The sequence below is a fragment of the Pagrus major genome, chromosome 13, assembly GCF_040436345.1.
Source record: "Pagrus major chromosome 13, Pma_NU_1.0".
In the NCBI taxonomy this organism is placed as follows: domain Eukaryota; kingdom Metazoa; phylum Chordata; class Actinopteri; order Spariformes; family Sparidae; genus Pagrus; species Pagrus major.
In genome coordinates, this window is record NC_133227.1 from 12,559,247 (window position 1) to 12,576,792 (window position 17,546).

At 42.8% G+C, this 17,546-nt stretch overlaps 1 protein-coding gene across 1 annotated transcript in view; it reads right to left on the reverse strand.

Annotated features, from left to right (window-relative positions):
- Nucleotides 1-285: 285 nt before the first annotated feature.
- Nucleotides 286-17,546, reverse strand: part of med13a (mediator complex subunit 13a) — a 74,995-nt gene continuing 57,734 nt past the window's right edge. Inside the window, exons 14-30 of the mRNA XM_073479116.1 lie at nt 16,882-17,093; nt 15,524-15,720; nt 11,996-12,918; nt 11,031-11,198; nt 10,308-10,531; nt 9,819-10,008; nt 9,106-9,523; nt 8,505-8,736; nt 7,941-8,132; nt 6,877-7,100; nt 5,896-6,038; nt 5,616-5,774; nt 3,656-3,844; nt 2,950-3,092; nt 2,617-2,781; nt 1,722-1,822; nt 286-1,422 (exon numbers count right to left, since the gene is read on the reverse strand). Of these exons, the coding sequence (XP_073335217.1) occupies nt 1,290-1,422; nt 1,722-1,822; nt 2,617-2,781; nt 2,950-3,092; nt 3,656-3,844; nt 5,616-5,774; nt 5,896-6,038; nt 6,877-7,100; nt 7,941-8,132; nt 8,505-8,736; nt 9,106-9,523; nt 9,819-10,008; nt 10,308-10,531; nt 11,031-11,198; nt 11,996-12,918; nt 15,524-15,720; nt 16,882-17,093 (4,013 nt within the window). The 3' untranslated portion in view covers nt 286-1,289. The remainder of the gene's footprint in view (nt 1,423-1,721; nt 1,823-2,616; nt 2,782-2,949; nt 3,093-3,655; nt 3,845-5,615; nt 5,775-5,895; nt 6,039-6,876; nt 7,101-7,940; nt 8,133-8,504; nt 8,737-9,105; nt 9,524-9,818; nt 10,009-10,307; nt 10,532-11,030; nt 11,199-11,995; nt 12,919-15,523; nt 15,721-16,881; nt 17,094-17,546) is intronic.

Genomic DNA, 17,546 nt, shown 5'->3' on the forward strand with positions numbered 1-17,546 from the left:
CAATCAGAAGTGGTGCCAAAAGAGCCAGACCTCAGCCAATCAGAGTGAGGAGAGGTATAGTGAACTAAAAGGATGTGCTGAACAGGACACTGCATGTCTGCCGTTAAGACAAATTCTCACCTTCTAGCTCTCGTTTTATTTCTCCCCTATAAAAAAAGGGTCAAACCTGAGGTCAGCTACCTCCAAGAGATGCCAATAGTTCTCCTTCCACTCCACTATTGGTGTCCTTGTCCAATTGCACATCACAGTCCCCCTCCCAAAAGCAATAAACACAAGCACAGGAAAATAAGTTGACGCACTTTATTCCTAAAACAGAAGCCACACCACCAACTGCTGGCATGGCATTCATATATAATTATTTATATATATTGCCGTTTGGTTTTGTGTCTAAATGTGTGGTATAAAATACTATATACAACAATGTACCTCTTTATTTGAACACAGTGAAGTTCATTGCTGTACAAGTCCTCTGTAGCTACAGCTTTGCTGTAAGTCCTCCATGCTCAAAGGCATGGAACATAATTCTCCACTCTAATTCTTCTGTACATTGTGACAATACAAATATTTCTGTCTCCATTACAAAAAATAATACTCTAAAAGCAACCTACTGGGACTTTATTTAATTTTTATGGGATTTTTTTTCCTGGTTGTTTTTTTAATTAAGACGATTACATATATCTTAGACCAATTGCTTTAAAGCAGGAAGGTGATATAAACCTTCTCCATTTTTTATATATAAAAGAGGTTAAGAAATAAGACAAATTATACATTTAAAAACGTACAATAAATAAGATAGATGCAGGCATTTCATTTGGATACTATTTCATCCAAAGGAATAAAAAGGAATTTCAGGTCTTAAAACCAAAGATCCATTCTTGAGTTTTTTCCTCAATCAAATATGTCCCTTTTCTTCCAATAACTTTACAGATAGACTCGTCTCTCCAATACAGACTGGCCAGTGACTTTGCTGCCATGCTACATACCATGACAACCAATCTGTCATTCTCTCACGTTCATTCATTGCGATTCAACATCTTCTTTATTCCCTTGTCTCTATGTGCATGTCTCTGAATCACAGGGACAGGACTGTCTCCACCAGTAACAGCCACGGGGGGACAGGACCGTCTCAGCTTAGAACAGCCGTCTTATCCCATCTTGTTGCAGGATCCAGCTCCGTACTCTGGTCTGGTTCTTGCAGTTCTCTTCAGTCTTGATGAAACTCCCCTTTGGAGTTGCCACTTTCCTCTTCTGTGAAATGTTTCCCCGACACTCCCCTATGTAATTGATGGTTACAACATGTTCATGATGAAGTTGTACATCTGGTTGAGCACCACAAAGTGAATGGGTAGACATGATCGTCGGTCCTGTGTAGCTGGGTCACACGTCAGCCAGGAGAGGGCGTTGTACTGCTCCAGCACAAATCTGTTCAGGCATACAAAGAAATACAGGTACTCTTTAATACGGAGATATAGGTTGACTATAGCCCAGTATGGGTTCCAAAAACAAAAAAATAAACCTTTGTTTCTCAAAAATTTCCAATCCAGGTCTTTAGTCATACAAAGTGCACACAAATTACTTAAATCTTAAAAACTACTTCGCTTTTGTATCCAAATAAACTTTTAATCCACACATAAAAACAATCCCCTGTAAACACACTCAGCAGGGTTTCAACAGTAGTTTGTGCACTTGACTTGTGGTGGATGTGTTCTGGTGTTGTTTACCTGAGTACATCTGAGGTCTGATTGGAGTCGAGGGGGTGGGAGTGTTTGCTGTGCAGTAGTTCATCTGATTGCACTGAAGACACATGGAGGTGCAAAGAGGCCTGAGAGAGGGAGCGCAGGGAAAGAGGTGGTTTCAATGGCATTATAATGAAGTTATGACCCTTTTATTACATCTCATCTAAATAATTATAGCTTTTTTCACAGAGCGGTGAGGGCAGCAGTGAGTCTGTAGCCAATTCCAGAAGTGAGGGATATTGTACTAAAGCTATGTAGTTTCCTTGGATATACCATTTTTTGTTACAGACAATGGTTCAGTCAAAACACCACCTCTTGCTTTGCTACAAAACATATTTGCATTTCATTAATGGCTTATATGTGAACTGCATTTTTAAAAGTTCTTGACCAAGACTATTTCTTGGCCAGGAGCAGTGGTAAGCAGGTTTCCAGGCAATCAGCATAGACTTCAGGAAGTTACTGCACCCAGCCAAGAGATGGTCCATCATATAACCCCTCATAAAACCACATATGTGTCGTTATTACGATTCTGTTTTTATACAAATTAAACAAACAAGACATAAAATGCTACTTAATGAGCTTTTGGAGGTGCTGGTAGACAAACTGGACAGAGACAGACTCAATGTTTCCCCCATTTCCTGTCTTTTGTGCCAACCTAAGCTAATCAGATGTTGGCTGTAACTTTACATTTAACAGTAGACATGAAATGGTACCTATTTTCCCCCAATATTGTCTCAAGCAAGTATATTTTCCAAAATGTCAAAAACAATTCCCCTAAGTTGTCTTGTTTAACCATGAAAAGAACACTTATTCCACTGTACACTTGTGTAAAAGGGCAGCATTTAAAAATTAAACATTTGAGAGCATTTAAGCCTGATACCTTGAGGAAGAGTGGACACTGGTTCTGAGCCTGCGGACAGGCTGACCAGAACCAGTCGGGTAGTGGGCCGGCTTTAGCCGTCGAGACAAAGTAGCCGAGGGCCAGAGGCTGCTGCAAGAGGTTAGGAACCTCTTCATGAGACTCCATCCGATCTGTACTCTGTCCCTGCAATAAAGCACAAACTCAAGGTTAGCTTTGTTTGTCACATGTACAATCAGACCAGCTGATCCTGTTATATTCTGACTCATTTAACAAGAGGAGAAGGAGACATGAGGTGTGACATCAAGGCTACTTTAATTACCATGACCTGTGTGCATGCAAATGTTGTCTCACCTTACTGCCATCACCTCCGTGGTGGTAATGAGAGCCAGGGGAGTGTACTGGTGAAGTGGTGGGCGAGATGTTGATGATGTCTGGGTCCACCAACTCGTTTTCCTGGTCCAGCAGGTCAAAGATCCCGATAGCGTCTGACCCATCTGAGGAGAGCAGGACAATTACTCAACAGGTCTGGGGGTAAGATTTCTTTGAACTGATTAGCTTCTGTGTCTCTGAAAAGCATCCAAAATCCTCTTCACAAAATTTCTTCCCCCTCTGATCTGTATGTTAATAGCCAAAATATGTTGGTTTAATTTTGTAGAAATAACTTGCAAAGCAAACATTTTAGAAAATATAATGTGGACCTTTTACCATCAATGCTATTGTGTGGTTCATTTTGCTATTTACTGAGTACTGGATGTATGTGACCATGCTTCAAGTTTTTGGCAACAAATATATTTGCACAAAGGAAATAAACTTGAGAGTGCCGTAGATGCACAAAGAATGTAAGCACATACTAGTACAAAACAGAATCTTAATAGACAGGAAAAGTAAACAGGAAGGATTTGGATAAAAACAGTACAGATTAAAGGGGAAGACAGTAATTTCCCATCACATCTGTGACTTTGCTTTATGTCTAGAAAACAGGCTGAGCAACACTGAATTAAAAACACAAGAGCATCACAGCCAATGACTGCAAGATAGATGGAGGAGCACTACTGACCAGTGGTGGCGTTGAGAATGTCGATGTTGGGGTCGATGTTGGTGTAATTGGAGCTGGCCACTTGGACGAAAGCTGAGGTGGGGAAGACCAGGATGTGGGTGCAGGAGGTGTCCTGTGGGGTACTCAGCTGGGACGTCTGCATGTTTAAGGTGGTGCTGCGGCCAAACACAGAGCCTGTCGACACCGAGTCTAATGGGATTCACAGAGGAAGGAGAGAGGGTCGATAAACAGCGAGGCTAAGAAGAACCAAACAAAATGTTGCTTTCTTTTTATTAGAGATGCACCAATTGATATTTTTCTTAGCGGATTCCAATTTATGATTTTTTTATAAGTCTGACCTGCCGATTCTGATTTTCTTTCTTTCTAAGAACTTTAATTCTAAACATTTGTATAACCTTTCTTTATGAAAAAAAAAATTGTATTTCATAATAAAACTTTTAATTAACTCTTACATTTTCTCCAAAACTTCACCAGGTTACAGGACCTTTTCTCACTGTCATTCAAACACATCTCAAAATAAAGTGCTCCAAAAACTTTTTAGTATTAATAAAATTCAACTTATAAACAAAGTATATCAAGTATCCCACTACATCTAACATGATGTAAACTATTGTGTTGAGTGGCCTGTTAGTGAAATTGTCTAAGTGAATTTATGTTCCCCCTGAAAAGCATTTATGCACTGTATACCGGTATATATGGAAGTCTTATTGTGAAAGGTAAAAACGGAATGAGTGTGCACAGAATCTGATATATTCGACACTGATTGGCCAGTCACTAGTCATCACCTATCATGCTGAAAAATGATCAGTGCATCTCTACTTTTCATCTAGTATGGTTAGATCTTTTAACTCATCTCTGAGCAAATTCTGCATGTTTGAGCCAAGGGCATCATATTGCTCACAAAGGAATATAATATAGTCTAACTTTGTAGCATTCAAACAACAACAGGGAACTGATGACTACTGACAAACAAATAACTGAAATGTAACACTCAGTTTATACAGAACTGATTGTAATAGCAACAATTGCGCTAGGTTAGGTGGTATAGCCCTTGTGATTTGCTCAGTTTCCCTCTACACAACTATTGAGAAGTGAATTTTGAGCAAACAGAAGCATGGAGGACCAAGGAGAGACATATATATTTAAATGCCTCCATAAGGACAAAGTGGAGACATTAGTGTTTTTGAGTTTATTAAGCGTAAAAAAAAAAGTCCTCTCAGTGATTTTAACTGACTGAACGTACTAATGAGAATGTTAATAATCTATTAACATCTTCAACTGAGCTTAAAGTAACAGCTTTTGTCATTTAAAATTGTGATTCGACTACAGTGTTCAAAATGAATGAAACTGCTGTTCAAACATTAATGTATTACTTATACAATATTGATTGCATAATCTAATCTCACAGTGGCGAGTATCCATACATGTGCATCATAATCAAAGAAACTAAATTTACAAGATCACACCCGTCAACAACTCTCCTATATTTAAATTCTGTTTCAGTGATGTAAACATCTGTATATATCATAGTCATCTAAGGCTAAGACTGCCTTGTTAATCTCTTTCAGCCTGAAGAGCTTTTAAGGAAGGAGATGTCCTCAGCCCAGCATCGCTCATCACAGTCCTGGTATGATGCACTGACAATCCCCCACTCGTTTCCCAAAATAAACCCATTGATCTGCCTCTCCATCACACCGCTTTGAGATCAATGGGCATCTGAGAGCTAGTGCTTTATGAGCGAAAGGTACATGATCTACCCTGCCATCAATCTGATCTGGACAAGGAGGGGACACGCATTGTGATATGCTGCTGCCATCCATCACGTCCTTTCAAACAGACACACACACACACACACACACACACCTAGGTGCTGCCTTTCTCAGCACGACTCAAATGAGAAGTGTGCGTTAAAACAGATAGTAAGTGTATTTATAATCTTTGTCATGTGCACACACTGTACCTGGCATAATGATAAAGGATCCCTGGGGCTCCATGGCAACCAAGCACACGCTGAGGATGCTGGGCGTATCTGAGGCCGAGATGCCACACATTCTGCACATCTCCTTCAGACGGCGACTCAGTGACTGGAGGTTTCTCCTGCTCAGCAGAATACTCCAGTCTGAACATCAAGAGAGCAGAGCAACAGGGATGAATGAACAAGTCATACACCGTTATCAAACACACCTGAACGCTCTTTTTTTGGTCAGGAAAAAGCATTTAAGCACAACAGTCTTCCTTACCTTTTAACTCTCCGTGTCCTATCCTTCCCAGCCGACCAATCACCACCCTCCAGGGGACTGACGTCATTTGTACCAGTCCCAAGCACCAATCCCAAAGCTTCTGCAGGCCGAGCCGCCGAACGGAGCCCTTTTTCCTCCGTGCCCTACGGAACACACATTGACACACGTCAGAAACACTTTTCAACGTATTCTGGACAAAGACTAAAAGAGGTGTTGCTGAATAGGGTTCGACTGATGGTAGCAATTATTATTATTTTATAATTAAGTAATCAAGGAGACCAATAACCAATATTTGAAACTGATATACATTCACAGTAAAACGAAAATTTTAGTGTCAATATTCAGAATTTCCAGTGATGGAATGTAACAACGCACAACTTACTCAAGCACTGTACTTAAGTACAATATTGAGGTACTTGTACTTTACAAACCTAAAACTTTAGTTACTAGTTACTTTGCAGATTCGGATTACACATAGTCGATAGGCCATTACTCATGATGTGTAACTATTCAATAGTGTTGTGGGGGGGACATTGAGTGAGACCAGAGGGACTACAGACAGAGAGAGATGGCTGCATCAGAGCTAAAGTAATGCATTTAACAGCTAGAATGACATAATTAATGCAAAAATATCACGGTATTGATATCGAGCAGACACGTTGGTGACCACTTCAGTGCACCTTTTGTAAAGTTAGACATCTGTATTGCAGCCATGAATGAATGAATACAGGATATTCACAGAGAAAAATGAATCAGTCCAAAATGTGGAGGATAATAGCGAGTCCCAGTGTGAGTGTTATGGTGTTCAGAATGCAATAACCCAGATAGTTAAAATTAAATAAAAGCATAGTGTCACAGCTAATACATTATTTCCCTGAGTTGTGTCACACCTGTTAAGTGGCATTTAGTGATTCCTCGAGATGTAAATTAACACTGTAAAGCTGCTAGGTTTGAATATCGTGCAGATGTTGGTAGTCCTACCTGTTGGGTACATCTATGTTAATGATGCAGGTCTCCAGGAGTTCCCCATACAGGTCAGTGCACGTAGCCAAGAGCCAGCGTTGGTCGTGGGACAGACAGTATCCCACAAACAGCACGTTGTATTTCTGCGACGCCTCCCCGAATGTCTCCCCGAGCTCCGTCTGCTTGTCCTTTACCGGCGCTAGGATGAACGGAGGTGTATACAGACGCAAACACTCCGGCCTCTGCAGATTGGAAGGTGAAGAGGAAAAAGGATTTAGGATAAATTGTTCAGCCCTTCTACGCTAATGGATACAAATTTGACATGCTCCACATATGTAAATGTTGTGTACGCATGATTGGCTGCTGGTATTTCGCAGCCACGTGAAATCCTTTCTTTCAATCCTAATTTCTGCTGAGTTCACATTTAGGGTATCCTCATAACGAAATACTGTCCCTTGTGTCACTCCAACTGTTCCATCCATATCCCAGTTCTACCAGCGAGGCAGCTCAAGGTTTGCCAGTGTGTTAAAGGGAAAAGGTAGCAATGGCTGCAAGGAAGTCAACTGAATTAGGTCCTGATCTAAAGCGCCCCTTTGTCTAAACCTGGAGTCGAGATCCCATTATGGAGGTCTCAGGGAGCTAGCCAAGCAGATAATGGAAAGAAAACTCTGGACCAGCAGAGGGTTACAAGTTCCTTTGGTCCTGTTCCAGCAGAAAAAAACTACAAGGATGGTTAGACTAAGAACTCTATATCTCATTGCCTTCTTTCTTTTCAGTGGCAGACTGAACACAGACGAGGCAAAAGGCTGGGTCAAATCAGGTCAGGTTCATGTCTGGCGGGAGAGCTCAAAGCAACTAAAATGTTGCTGCTCAGGCCACAGTGTCAGCCTCTGTCTGCTCGCCTATCGATCAGAGGACAACACTAGCATGTTGTTGCTAACACACACAGCAGACAGAGCGCTGCTACTGATCAGCTAAAGAGCTAAACTGCAACTGCAAAGCAGCACAACACCTTTACAGTGGGGTTATGTCAAAGTAACAATAGTGCAAACTGCTCCATCTTGGCCATGTGTTGCATTTACCTCTGGGCTCTTCAGTGCTGTGTCGATGGCCAACCCGGGGCCGAAGCCCGTCAGTGACTTGACATTGGTGGAGGTGGGCAGTGGCCGTCTGCACTGAGCAAAGACAGAGAAGGCTAGAGACTTGAGGTGCTGGGCGTAGATATGACGGTCTTCACCTCGCACTGGCTGAAGCAGGTACTGGCAGGGGACAATCTGAGGAAAAAGACACAAGTTGTCAGACAAAGGAAACTTAACTATAACACTCTCCCACAATGCTCTGACAAAAAAGTTGGGAAAAACTTTAGTCCAACTTTTCAATCTGGACACTGGGTAAGAGAAGTATTGCTCTAGTACTGCATTACATTGTTAGGGAGTTTCTTTTTTTCTGGTCACTCTGCAAGTGTGAATAATTTATTGCTTCTGATGATGGAAAAGACAGCTACGATGCAATTGGGTGCAATCTGTTAACCTTAAGGAGCAACTGACACACTAACATTGAATTTTCTTTTATGCAGCTACCTTCATGATAATGAAATACAATACGGTCAGCAATTAAAATGCGGCTCTCCTGGGAACTCCACTTACCTGTACAGATATAGAATTGCGGATATGTGGGGGCAGTAACTGAAGCATCTCAAGGTAGCAGCGTAGCAAACCCAGCGTCCACACACTGGAGTGGGCCGGCACCGGCCCCGGGCCGCCGTCGGCCTCCTCATAGCTAAAGGGGTCCACGATGTAAACAACGATGGCAGGTGGATACGTGATGGCGTGGGACTCCCCGTCCGTGGGCACACCTACCTTCTCTCGTTCCAAAGTGCTGAGGAAGGCAAAAGAAGATCACAAACACAGTATTATACAACCATTTATGTCCTCGGGTCAGTTCTTAGTTTTTTTCCTCAGCTTCTGAATGGCTGAGACATATTTACACTGCTGAAAAATAAAGCCTAGCAACCTCATTGCTAAAATTAAAGAACTAAGGACTAATATTTAGCCTTGATGATAAAATGTTTCTTATGGATTTATTGTTTTATTGCCTTTCATAGAAGGAATGACCTATACGCCACAGTAAATACAAAAAGTATGTAAAATACAGATGAACAAAGCTTGTTGTGATGTACAAAACTGATCAAAAACATTCTGCCTTTTCTGAGCTGATGGTGTGCATCCTTTGTGTGTCCTGAAGTACCTTTCAGGAGGCTCTGTGGGCCCCTGGGCCTGGCTGCTGGAGTTGTCCCCTGAGGTGCCAGTATTCTGGGTACCAGCCTGCTGTCCCAGCTGTCCACTCTGGGGGCCCCCTCCCTGGCCCTGGCTGCCCATGTTCCCAAAGGGAGGGAAAGAGGTGGGTTTGGCAGAAGGCATCCCGCTACCAGGCTGGCCTGCGGATGTCACCAGGCTGTTGGATGACGCAGAGCCATTTGCGGACCCACTGTTGCTGCTGCCGTTGTTGGAAGCGGAGGAGCCTGCAGCGTTCACTGAGCCCTGCTGGCCCACTGAGCTGGAGGCAGAGCTAGAGAGTTGTGTGGATGATGACTGGCTAGACGAGGGCGGGGGAGTGGGCTGTGTGAGGAGGGAACTGTCCAATGGCTGTGATGCGAGGTACGGAGCTAAAAGAAAAGAAAGTATTGGTCTTTTATTAATTACATCATATGAGAAAAATACATATAAAGAAAAATAAAAAGACACTCAATTTATTACATTTCAACTTCACCTCCTCCTACACTCATTTCAAGCTCTCTTTCAAGCAGCCAAGGCTGTCTAGCTAGCCTTTTACATACTAAACCAAGTGGTGTTGAAGGTGGAAACTTAGCAACAAAGAACTGACTGAGGCGAGCACTGAGCGAGAGAAAACACAGGCACCATGAAGAATCAAAAATGCAGCTGGCTATAAAAGACACTTACCGAGGTTGTGGCGGCACACTTGTGCATAGAGTTTGAGCTTAGTGAAGGCGTCGCTGTTGCCGCTGGCAGCCTTGAGGAACCAGTCGCTGACTGGCTGATCCACCAGGTTTTTTGCTCCATTTCCACCGACGAGGACTATGCCGTCGGGGTAGCCTTTAGAAATGGGCCGGTGCTGACCAAGTCGACATGACTGTAGGGAAACAGATACAAGCAGAGTGGCAGAAACAATGAGTGTGTAAACTGGTACACTGATGTCATTTTAAGAATAGTTAACTAAGGCTTGAGTGTAGTTGCAGTGCTTTTTTCATCATTGATCATGTCAACAACAAAATATTGTTACACGTGTCCAATAGAAAGTGATTATTCTATCAGGATTAAGTCTTAGATAATTATTCTATTTGCATAATTACCTGCCAAACCCGAGGTGAAGAGAAGAGAGTGTTACATTTGGATAGTGCTAATGCTTAAGTGTTTTATCAGATTATCTACCTCGTAGACAGCTGTGAGGTCTCGGAAGAAGCTCTTGGCACCGCTGAGCAGGGCCTCGTTGTCAGGACAAACCACCAGGTACCCGATGTCCCGCTGGGAGCCAAAGGGATCCAGCAACAGTTTTTCCCAGTAGGGCAGACCAAACGGAGACAGCACCACAAAGTCGTACTCATAACCCACCAGGAAGGTGGGAATGGGCAGGGGCTCCGGGGACTCGTCGGTGCCTGTGGGAGCGAAGTGGAAGAAGGAGGAAAGGGAGGAGGAGGGGTACACCAGGTGTGGAAGGAGGCAGAAAGAAAGAACCAGTGAGCGAGTGTTGTTAACAGGTAAGGTGTCAGCCAGCCTCCCTCCTCCTCCTGCCCTCCACTGTGCATCAAAGTATGAGGTCACCAAACTATCTGACAGCTCCTCCCAACAGAGCTGACATCTGGACCACAGCAGAGGGACCACACTGCTTATTGATCTGACATCAGCCAGAGTTTTTCTACCCCGAGACCAACACATCCCAAATGTCACACACACCAACACCAAATGTTGATATCACCCATACAGTCCTGGATTGGACCATCAGTTTGGAGGTTTTTCAAGAATCACACTCTTGGCAGAAAAGTCTGACATCTTCATCATATATTTATATTGATTTTAATACAGCTAAACTAGATGGTAAAGCAAAGCATAAGTCACAACTTTGAAAAACCTTCCCCAGATTTTCCCCAGATTTACCATAAGAGCCCCGTCCAGCCATCTTGTGGAACTGCTGCCAGGTGAGGGGACCCTGAACGCCCCACGACCTCACTGTCCTCTTCTTCTGGATTGCGTCTTGGAGTAGAGGCTGGAGGGATAACAGCACCCGCAGCACGTCCTGAGAGCACAGCGCACTCACGTCCACTGCTGGAGAACAGAGGAGTAAAGGGGAAGCTACAGATGAATCACAACGTAAGAATCTCAACACTCACACAGTTTACGATAATCTCTTTTAGTCCTACATTTAGTTATGGTTATTTGTAAATGTCTAGATGTAACTTTTGGACTTTTGAACATATACAAGTTTGACTTAAAACTAATTCTGTTTCTGATGAAGTGAAAGTGAAAATATAAATTGGATATTATTCGGGGGTCATTTTGATGATCCCTATGTTAGTAGTAATACTGTTAATTTTACCATGTTCTCCACAGTAAAAAAAAGAAAAGAAAAGAAAGAAAAGAAAATCTCAACTGTGGTCTTGAAAATATAAATTGGATATATTACTCCAAAGTTTTCCAAAATGAATTTTTTTAAACTACAGCATCAAAAAACTGTTTAACACTTGAATTGAAGATGTGTATTTAATGAGACTGATGGTGTAACAAATGCAGTTTCATCTGTTTGAAGAATATCCTCGAAAAGGAACAATATCTCAAAACAAAACAATCTCAGGTAGACTATTAGCACCACAAAAACAAAATGTTTGAAAACAATGCCTGCAAACATTTAGCCACATGAACCTTGATAAATACACTTTTTTTCTAATTTGGCTTTGCTTTCGTGGTGAACAAGTGTTTTAGATGAATGATTATTTGCAGACGGCCTCTTTCAACTATTCTGTGGTTAAATAAAAACAGGCCAAAAACTGCAGATGCCAAAAATAAACAAATAAACAGTTTGGTGTCCACACATTAAAAACAATCTAGAATGCCATATTTCTCACCGTTTTGTTTGGCCCAGTGGTGCAAGCAGGTGCTCTTAACCAGCGCCTCGTCCACCTTGCCACCTGACATGTTGTCCATGAACTGTCTGCCATGCTCCAGCGCCATGTAGCAGTCGCTGTGGTAGTCCCTCTCCTCCACCCTGACACAAGGTGGTACTGGAGCCCCACTTGGCCCCCGTGTCACTATGTCATGCTCCAGGGTTGAAATGGGTGAAAAAGGGTTGGTACACTGGTCCTGCAGGAGGAGAATGATCTCATCTGGTACACGGTCGCCCCTTCCGACTCCTGTTCTCTCCAGCGAGGAGAGCCGCAGCTCCTCAAAGCGTTTTTCTGCCTCTCGGCTGACATCCGAGCCACGGCCGATGATATCCAGCTCGTCCTCCAGGAAGAGGCCCGAGCCGTTGCCGTAACGCCGGTTGACCACAGCGCTGAAGCCGCAGCTGCAGGTTTCCTGGGCCTCGCTGACTGGGTCGCTCAGGTACACGCCCACATCAGCTCCTTTAATGTTCATGTTACATACACAGATGCAGCAGCTGTCAAAGTTGCAGTCCTTGAAGAGGTTCATGACTGACTCAGAGAGGATGAGGGTGACGTAGAGGCTGTGGGCCTCGGGGATGGAGGGGACGGTGGCCGGCTCGACTGAGTTGAGCGGTCGGCAGGTGGAGGGGGTGGATGCTGGAGAGTACAGGTCCGAGTTCTCGTATTTGAGTGAGCCCTGGACGCTGGCGGGGCCTCGAGGTGTGCGTGGAGTGCGTGGCGTACGTGGGGTGGGTGCAGAGAAACGTGGGGTGGCAGGTGACGGCAGAATACCTGTGCCACTGTTACTTGGTGGAGCACTGTTTGACATGAAGGGTGTGTGGGTCTGAGGGGTGTAGGTCTGGCTGTAGTCCTGGTCCATGGTGCTTCCCACACTGGGGATGTTACTGAGGGCAGAAAGAGAAAAAGACGAGAATTAGTAAAGGCTGGGGCTGTCATTAATGATTACTTTCCCTGTTGATTAATCTGTTGATTATATTCCCAATTAGTTTTTTGGTCTATAAAATGTCAGAAAATGGTGTAAAATGCTGATTAGTGTTTCCAAAAGCCCAAGATGACGTCCTTAAATATCTTGTTTTATCTACAACACAAAGATATTCAGTTCACTGTCAGAAAAGCAAAGAAACCAAAAATTATTCACATTAAAGAAGCTGGAAATGAGAGATTTCTAACTTTTTTCTCTTAAAAAATTACTCAAACTGATTAATCGATTAAGAAAATAGTTGGCAATTAACTTAATAGTTGACATCTAATTGATACTTAATACATGTGTCCGACAGTGGAAGCCAGGGGGTGGTTGTTTTGAGTATTTCTGGACAATAAGAAATGATTCCTATCAGACAATGAAGAAGAGTAACTACTGTAATGTCAGCTTCCAATGTCAACATTGTTAATTTACCACATTCTTCACAGTAAAAGAAAAGGGAAAGAAAAACTCAACTGTGGTCTTGATTTACTGTACATTTAAATGAGGCATGAAAAAAACTAACACTCCCTGCACTAGTACACAGCACATCCTGGTGTTCTTTTTAAAAACCAAAGCAGCAACGTTCGCCACATTGCTTCAAATAACAATATACTGTTATCCAACTGTCTCACTACATTTGAGAAGAGAGTTCGCGTAATAAGGCAGTAGGGCACGACCACATTCACAACAAAAGGAATGCAGAGTGGGTTTAAACTGCACACATGTTTACACATGAGAGAACAAGAATGCAGGATGGAGAGAGAACGAGAAATGGGTAGCAAAGAGAAGCAGCAGGAGAGAGAAAGACATTCAATAAACATTTCAATGAGTGGCCCTCTGAGGTAAGGTTTATTTTTGGGCTGGCAAGCAACAGTGAGGAAAGCGGGGGGTTGGGGGGTGGGGGGGTGAGTATGAGAGAGAGAGTGAGAGAGAGACGGAGGGAGGGTGAGCACATCATGTCCCGAGCTGTATGTGGGGAACAACTTCTGGCACGGACCCATTAGGAGGAAGTCCCTGCACAGCTCTCCCTCTCTCTGCTGCAGCCAGGGCACGTTCAAGATAGGACGCAGATGAAAAGGCAACGCAAACACAACATTTGTAGATCTTTACCATGACTTTTTGGACACTGGCCAAGCTTAGTCGAGTGCAGACACTGCTCCCTCCCCTGCAAAGTCCACCTTAACTGGGCTTAACACTCCAATTACACACTTAATAAAAAAAGAACATAATGAGCCCTACTCATATTAAAACTATTTAAAATGAGAGCACCTTTGTTGCTTGTTCTGCTCTACATTTCCTGTCATGCTCCAGTGTACTCTAAAAAAAATCTTAATAATCATCAGGCAGAAGTATAGCCCCACAGTTGCAATTAGCTCTGCTGCAAAAAGCTTTAATTCCTTCCTATGCAAAAGTCAGTCAACATTTCCAGCTCAGCCCTGAACCTGCTGGATAAACTGCAAGCTGACACTTCACTTTTCTGTTATTAAGCCACACATCACTCCTTTCTTATGAGCCGAAACATTTTCCAATCACAACCATACCTGAGGAAATGCTCGGGCATTTGCTCCAGGCCAGTTTATTAGCCCACAGCGTTTGTGTTCTTTGTGTAAAATTGAATGATTTGCAGTGCAATAAAATTCAGCTAAACACGCTAAGTGAGGCTGACATTGTTAAAAGCTGAAGTGCATCATGGTGAAAGTTTCTGCTCAGAGCAGCAAGATTAGATATAGATCAGTGAACCCTTCAAGTTTGGTGAGCCTGCCAGATTTCATGTCTCCGGGTCAATGCAACACATGGGTATAATAAATTTAAGCCCACACAAATGTAATAAAGCTTGCCTGCTCTGATTACAAAAAAATCATAGAATCAATAGAACAAAACACGGTTTGTGTTAGGACTCCGCCGATAAGATATCCCCGTGCGTGTGTGTGTGGAGAGTAGCAGAGTGAGTACTTCAGAGGAACAGTGACAGATATGCTAGAGACTCCACGCTGCTATGAGCAGTGAGGTGGCATGGAGCCGCTGTGGGGGCCCATCTCACCACTCCAGTGATAATCCTCATCCTCAACCAAGAAGGCATTTTACACTCATTTCCCTGCTCCGCCTGAGGCAGCCATGCATGAGAAATTGAGCAGCCTGCTATGGGGGTGTCCATGGGAGAGACCAGAGGATGTGCGGCCAGAGAGGGAGCACAGTAGCAGTGTATGCTTCCCTGCACACAAAATGCAAACCAAGCAGCACAGCCTTGGCATTTCTTCAGCGGGTTTAGATTAGAATGCCTCAGTAACCATCATGATAAATTATGAACAATCTTTGAAACGAGTTAGATAAAAATTATTCAGAAATAAGGCATGTAGAGTGTCAGCGAGACCCGGCACTGACACCACTGGAATCACTTGATGTGCTTCTGTTAAGCGGATGATTTTACAGATTGCATTTTGATGCCTATCCACAGTTATATCACATTTAAGATCTCAGCAGTGTAATAACAGCAACCCCCACATACTAGCACTACAGCAGCATACCTGTCCTTGTTGAGGAAGGTCATGACAGGCACAGGGTTGAGCATCTCTCTGCCCATGGTCCAGCTCGGTCGGTAGATGCAATCCTCTGGTATTTTGATAGGCTGGAGACACTGGCTGGGCAATGCCTTCAGAGGAGCGAACATGGAGCAGCCTACGAACGCCTGGCACAGCTCCGGCTTGTACACGAATGAATAATCCTACAAGATGGACAGAAAATAAGGGAGAAGAAAACAGTTAGAGCACAGGAAAACACTGGCTAACACTTTGCAACCTTACATACATACAAACAAAACATCTGTGGAAGCTTCATCTTAGTATCTCCAATTAGACTACTTATACCTGACACAGAGTGCAAACTTAACATTTCCATGAGTTAGAAAATGAATCATGATGTGTGCAATTAGGCCCTACAGTAACTACAGTAGTTGAACAATATTGTTGCAGAAGTGCCAGAAACTACATTACTGATACTCATTTTTAGACATGTTTTGGCATTGACATAATGATAATATAATAGAGTAATAATGCAAATACTCTCTTTTGATTCTTAAGACTTTAAGACACTGGAATTGTAATTTGAAACAAATATTAAAATACATTTAATACATAATTATTATAAATATTTAAAAAACAATCACAGCACCAAAACCATAAATAAAATCAATTCTTGTGCTCTTTTAAAAAAAAATTGCATGTAAACACAATGGGCAATATTGAGGACAGCAAAATATGTACAATAAATTGGTGACATAATAATCTTGACAGGCCTGCCTGTGATGACACCATCTGCTCATTAGGATATTTCAAAGTGCTGGCAATTTATTAAAAGTCAGTTAAAAAATACCAAATTAGCTGTTAACTGTTCCTGTTTACAACTTATCCATGAATGTACAGACAACTATCACTGGATTACTTTGACACTGACGAAAACTTGAAACGTGACGATTCTTAGGCAAGTTCTGGATTTATGATGAGCGTATTTTTTCAATTATATTTTTTATGGATTTACTGTATGGATATTTATTCACTATGACATCAGAGATAATGATATCCTTAGAAAGTGTAAGTCACACTGAATCTAAAAATATGTGTATCCTAGTTGAAACCTCAGAGGTAAAAAATCCACTATACCTCATATTATCCTCAGGACTGTATTCCTAATCTGAAGGGCAGCCTTTGACCGAGTGGCTGGCCAGTTGCCTCAAAACGAGCATGGCGGAGAACATATATCCACTAACCATCATTCACTTTGACTTATAACATCTACTAGTTCTGGCGGTAAATTCAACCTAATGGTTTGGTCAGTCAGTAATTGACGCTGCAATAATCCACGACAGATTTACTGAGTCTCACCCCACCTTGATCTCAGATGGCTTGGGGCTGCAGAAGCTCTCCTCCACCTCAATCTTGAAGTGTCCTCCCAGAGACGAGGTGCCGTCCAGCGTGGTCATGCCAGCGTTGGCCTCCATGCTGCCGTAGTCCTTGTTGCACATGTTCATAGGTGAGTAGCCCATGATGTGCTGCTCTAGGGAGGGAGGCGTGGGAAACATTTGGTGCAGGTCTGCTGAGCCTGTGGGAGAGAGAAACAAGGGGACATCAGAATATGACTTGGATTATAATGTGTGTGAGGAGGAACGAGTGCAATAGGGATCTCAAGTCTACTCCAGCACTTTTGCACTTATCATACAGCTTGCACTGCTAAATGTGCTGATAATGAGATCAGATTAATTGTATTTTGTTTACAATGTTTTAATTGCCCAATACACAGCACTTTGAGACACAAACTGTCTCTTAAGATAACAATTATGTGAACATGTGGACAACATTATATGGTAAGATGGGTAATTCTAAGCCGTTGGAACTCTGTTAGAGCTTCTGTCAAGATGCTTGCCGATGTATGATTTCTTGCTCGGCAACCAAATATGACAAGCAGCTGTCTTTACAGGCAGCTACCGTGTAAACACAAAACAGATGAATACTTATTAGATAAGCTTTAAGTCTAACAGGCATCTCGCCCACGGCT